The sequence below is a fragment of the Mus pahari genome, chromosome 14, assembly GCF_900095145.1.
Source record: "Mus pahari chromosome 14, PAHARI_EIJ_v1.1, whole genome shotgun sequence".
Classification (NCBI taxonomy): domain Eukaryota; kingdom Metazoa; phylum Chordata; class Mammalia; order Rodentia; family Muridae; genus Mus; species Mus pahari.
Genome location: NC_034603.1, coordinates 54,735,880 through 54,740,482, shown reverse-complemented (window position 1 = coordinate 54,740,482; position 4,603 = coordinate 54,735,880). Strand labels below are relative to the sequence as shown.

Genomic DNA, 4,603 nt, shown 5'->3' with positions numbered 1-4,603 from the left:
TGGATGGTTGTGAGCCACCATGTGGTTGCTGGGATTTGAACTCAGGACCTTCAGAAGAGCAGTCAGTGCTCTTAACCTCTGAGCCATCTCTCCAGCCCCCTTGTTTTCTTTCTTAAAAAAGGATCTCATTATGTAGCCCTCACTGGCTTGGAACTCACTATGTAGACCAGGCTGGCCTTGAACTCGAAGAGATTCATCTGCCTCTGCCTCCCGAGTAATAGCATTGAAAACATGCACCCCAGTGCTCAGCATTCATCCCTCCGTAGACCATGTGCTGAAATAACCTCTAAACACCTTTGACCCCAGCACTTGGGAGTCGGAGGCAGGTGGTCACCGAGAACTAAGCCAGCCTGGTCTATATAGCGAATTCTAGAACAGCCTGAGCTACATGGGTGGGGGTAGGAGAAGAAAGAATGGCTATATGGTATATGACCTTAAGCAGCATCTGCTGCTATTTTCTTGTAGTATTATTATTATTAATCATCATCATTATTGGCTTTTTTGGTTTTTGGTTTTTTGAGGCAGGGCTTCTCTGTGTAGCCCTGGCTGTCCTGGAACTCATCTTGTAGACCAGACTGGCCTTGAACTCATAGAGATCCACCTGTCCATACCTTCTGAGTGCTGGGATTAAAGGCATGCGCCGACACTACCCAACCTATTGTTTTCTTAATGTAGGGAAAAAAAAAAAAAAAAACCTATAAAATTGACCTGGTTTAGAAGTGTTGAAGTCTGGATGTTAATGTTTATGTTTTTTTTCTCAGTACTCCTGGTAAAAGCCAACTCGATCTCCGGAAGCTGCTGAGGAAAGTCCAGGTAGAAAGGTAAGAGACAGAGCTTCTCCCCCCACCCCCATGCCTTCCAAGTCACTCTGGAACGTGCGGATAAAACCCAGCTCTGCTCTTCTTCCCAGGAGCCCGGGTGGGACCCCTCTTAACAATAAAGAAAACATGGATACAGGAACTGGACTCACTCCTGTCATGACTCGGGCCTTAAGGAGAAAGTTTCAGGTAACTCTGTGTTGGAAAACCGAAAATCCAACCTTAAGTCCTCTGGTCCATTAGCCTGAAAAATAATTTCTATTAGTGCTGAGAGTGTAGCCTGGTATGCATGAGGGCCTGGGATGTCAGGCACTGCAAGGAGGAAAAGAGGGAGGGAGAATAAGCTCATTTATTTAGGATCAAAGGTACTTGATTCTAGTGCATAATCTTCCTGGTTCAGCTTTAGGATAGTAGGTGTGATCCACTACTTTAAGAAAGTAGCTCTTGCTCTCTCACTCTCTTGGTTTTTCAAGACAGGATTTCTCTGTGTAGCCTTGGCTGTACTGGAATTCACTCTGTAGACCAGGCTGGCCTCAAACTCATAGAGATCCACCTGCCTCTGCCTCCCAAGTGCTGGGATTAAAAGTGTGAGTCATCATATAGCTCTCTTAGTAACAATAATTAATACTAACAGGGGCTGGAGGGTGTATGGCAGTTAAGAGTGCATACTGGCCGGGCGATGGTGGCGCACGCCTTTAATCCCAGCACTTGGGAGGCAGAGGCAGGCAGATTTCTGAGTTTGAGGCTAGCCTGGTTTACAAAGTGAGTTCCAGGACAGTAAGAGCTACACAGAGAAACCCTGTCTCAAAAAACCAAAAAAAAAAAAAAAAAAAGAAGAAGAAAAGAAGAAGAAGAAGTAAAGAAAGAAAACAAAAGAAACCCTGTCTTGAAAACAAAAGAAAAAAATTTAATTGATAATAATAAATCAAGCCAGACAATACACACCTTTCATCCTAGTACTTGCAAAGTAGAGGCAGGAGGATCATCAGTTGAAGGCCAACCTGGGATATATAGTGAGTCCCTAATTTCAGCTAGGAGCTTCAAAATACACACAAAAAAGCCTGTCTTGTCAGTACACACTTAACATACTTGAGAGGCTGAGACCGGAGGAGACTACAGATTATCTTGAAGGCTTGCTGTGTAGCATAGTGAGTGTTGATGCCTGCTCCTTTTAACATAACTGTGGCTATTTTTTAATTGGTCTCTATTTTGCTCATAGGGTGAAATTAAGTTCAGGTTCTCAGACTCTGCTTCCCACAAGTAAATATCCATACCTGACACTGGAAAATTCTCCTAAAGGGTCATAACCCTCTGGTTGTATTACTTCTGCTCTGCTGTCTTACAGTGCTGTGAAACTCCCCTGTCCACCACCCCTCTTACCCCACTTTACTTTGTCTGGTTAGTCACAATGCCTTCTGAACTTCTGAACTTGTTTTTTCCTATAAAAAGCCTGCCATAAGAACAAACTGTTATCACATTTAGGCACCCGAGTCAATTTTTGTGGCCCTGATCATTCAGTCTCGGGTGTGCATTCAATAAACTATTCTTGCTTAGTGAGACCAATGTTTGCATGGCCTGTGTGGCAACTCCTGAACCCCAATGGTGAATTGCTGTCTCAAAATAAGAAGACAAAAGAGCCTGAAACTGGAGCTCAGTGATAAAGCCCTTCTCCACCTAGCATGAGGGACACCCTATGTTCAGCTTCCAGTACTACAAAGGCAAGCAAAAAGGACAATAAACAAATCAGAGAATGATAAGTTTTCAGTCTGTTTGCTTTGCAAATGCTTTAGTTATTTAGTATTATCAAATTCTATAAAGAAAATAAAAACACCATTTTTACATTTCCCCTTTGCTATTGAATGTTTGATAATTTAATTTCCTTTAGAGACAATTTACCAAGTACTTCCTGTATGGAAGCACTGTACTAGAGTATCAGGATTAGAATGGTTAACAAAAGCAGACACAGATCTGCTTGTCTTTTTCTTTTTTTTTTAAATATCTATTGTATGTATTTTTTTTTTTTTTATGTATGAGTACTCTGTCTGCATGTATGCTTACATACCAGAAGTGGGCGTCACATCCCATTATAGATAATTGTGAGCCACATTATGGTTGCTAGGAATTGAATTCAGGACCTCTGGAAGAACAGCCAGTGTTGGTTTTGTTTTGTTTTGTTTTGTTTAAAAAAAAAAAAACTTGGATATTTTATTTATTTACATTTCAAACGTTATTCACTTTCCTGGTTCCCCCCACCCTCCACCTGAACCACCATATCCCATCCCCCTTCCTCCTGCTTCTATGAGCGTGTCCCCCCACCCACCCACCCACTCCTGCCTCACCGCCCTAGCATTCCTCTATACTGGGGCATCAAGCCTTCATAGGACCAAGGGCCTCTCCTCCCATGGATGCCAGATAAGGCCTCTTTAACTCCTTCAGTCCTTCCCCTAACTCCTCCATTGGGGTCCCTGTGCTCAATCCGATGGTTGGCTGAGAGCATCTGCATCTGTATTGGTCAGGATCTGGCAGAGCCTCTCAGGAGACAGCTGTATCAGGTAGCCAGTATTCTTAACCACTGAGCCATCTCTCCAATCCCAGATTTGTTGTTTTGAACCTTTCAGTCCAGTGGAAAGTATAGATGTGAATCAAAGAATCCCTTATTGTCTTATTCCATAAGGGAATTAAGGAAAGGAATAAGGGTTTTGTTGGAGCCCACTCTGAGGGTCTAATGGCCTATAAAACAGGCTGACAAATGACAGCAAGGCTGTCTCTAGAGAGAGTTTGATGGAGGCCACAGATGAGGATGGAGTTGGGAGTTAGGCTGTGCACTAACAGGGAAAGGTTGGACATCTTTCTCATTGTCACCTGCTTAGGTGAGCCACGTGAACAGCATCTTTTCCACACTAGTTTGCCTAGTTATCTTCCTGATCGCCTGTATTGCTGAATCTGTGACTAGAAGCCATCTTCTGCCTCCTCTGCTGGGATGCTAGGACATGGGGTTGCTGGATATGTGGCTTTGAACACTGTAGTTCCTTCTTCCCATGGAACAGAAGCAACACAGCCTCCTGAGATGAAGGGAGGACCCTCACAGAGGCCTTAGGCACTTCCTTCCTCTATTAGCCTGGCACCCTGCTACCCTTGCCCTACCCCATAACTAGTACAATTTTCTGGGAATCATGGAAATAGGCACCAATACAACAACAACCACAACAACAACAAAAACCCCAAACCTACTTAGTAAGAAGATATGTAGTAAAAATTGTTAAAGAGGTCAGGCATGATGGCACACACTTTTAATCCCAGCACTTGGGAGGTAGAGACAGGTGGATCCCTGAGTTCAAGGCCAGCCTGGTCTACAGAGTGAGTTCCAGGACAGCCAGGGTCTCACAGAGAAACCCTGTCTTGAAAAAAAAAAAAAATGTTAGCAGCCTTTTCCATTCAGCTCCTACACTTCCATTAACTGTAAAGCAAGTCTTCTTAGAGTGTGCACCCAGCCACAGGTGACAGATTTGACCGTAGAGGGGCTGGTCTACAATGAATTCATTTTTCTTGGTTGGTTGGTTGGTTGGTTGGTTTTTTTAAGCTGAGGACCAAACCTAGGGCTTTATAATTGTTTGGCAAGCACTCAACTTTGAGCAAAATCTTCAACCACTGGAATTTGGTTTTGTTTTCTCTCTCTCTCTCTCTCTCTCTCTCTCTCTCTCTCTCTCTCTCTCTCTCTCTCCCTCTCCCCCTCCCCCTCCCCCTTCCCCTCTGGGATCAAAGGCATTCAGCTCAGGAATGGCTGC

The 4,603-nt window shown here is 43.9% G+C and overlaps 1 protein-coding gene across 1 annotated transcript in view; it reads left to right on the top strand.

Annotated features, from left to right (window-relative positions):
- Prr11 (proline rich 11) overlaps positions 1-4,603 on the top strand; it is an 18,320-nt gene that overhangs the window by 12,904 nt on the left and 813 nt on the right. The window contains exons 8-9 of the mRNA XM_021213786.2: positions 762-821; positions 911-1,007. Of these exons, the coding sequence (XP_021069445.1) occupies positions 762-821; positions 911-1,007 (157 nt within the window). The remainder of the gene's footprint in view (positions 1-761; positions 822-910; positions 1,008-4,603) is intronic.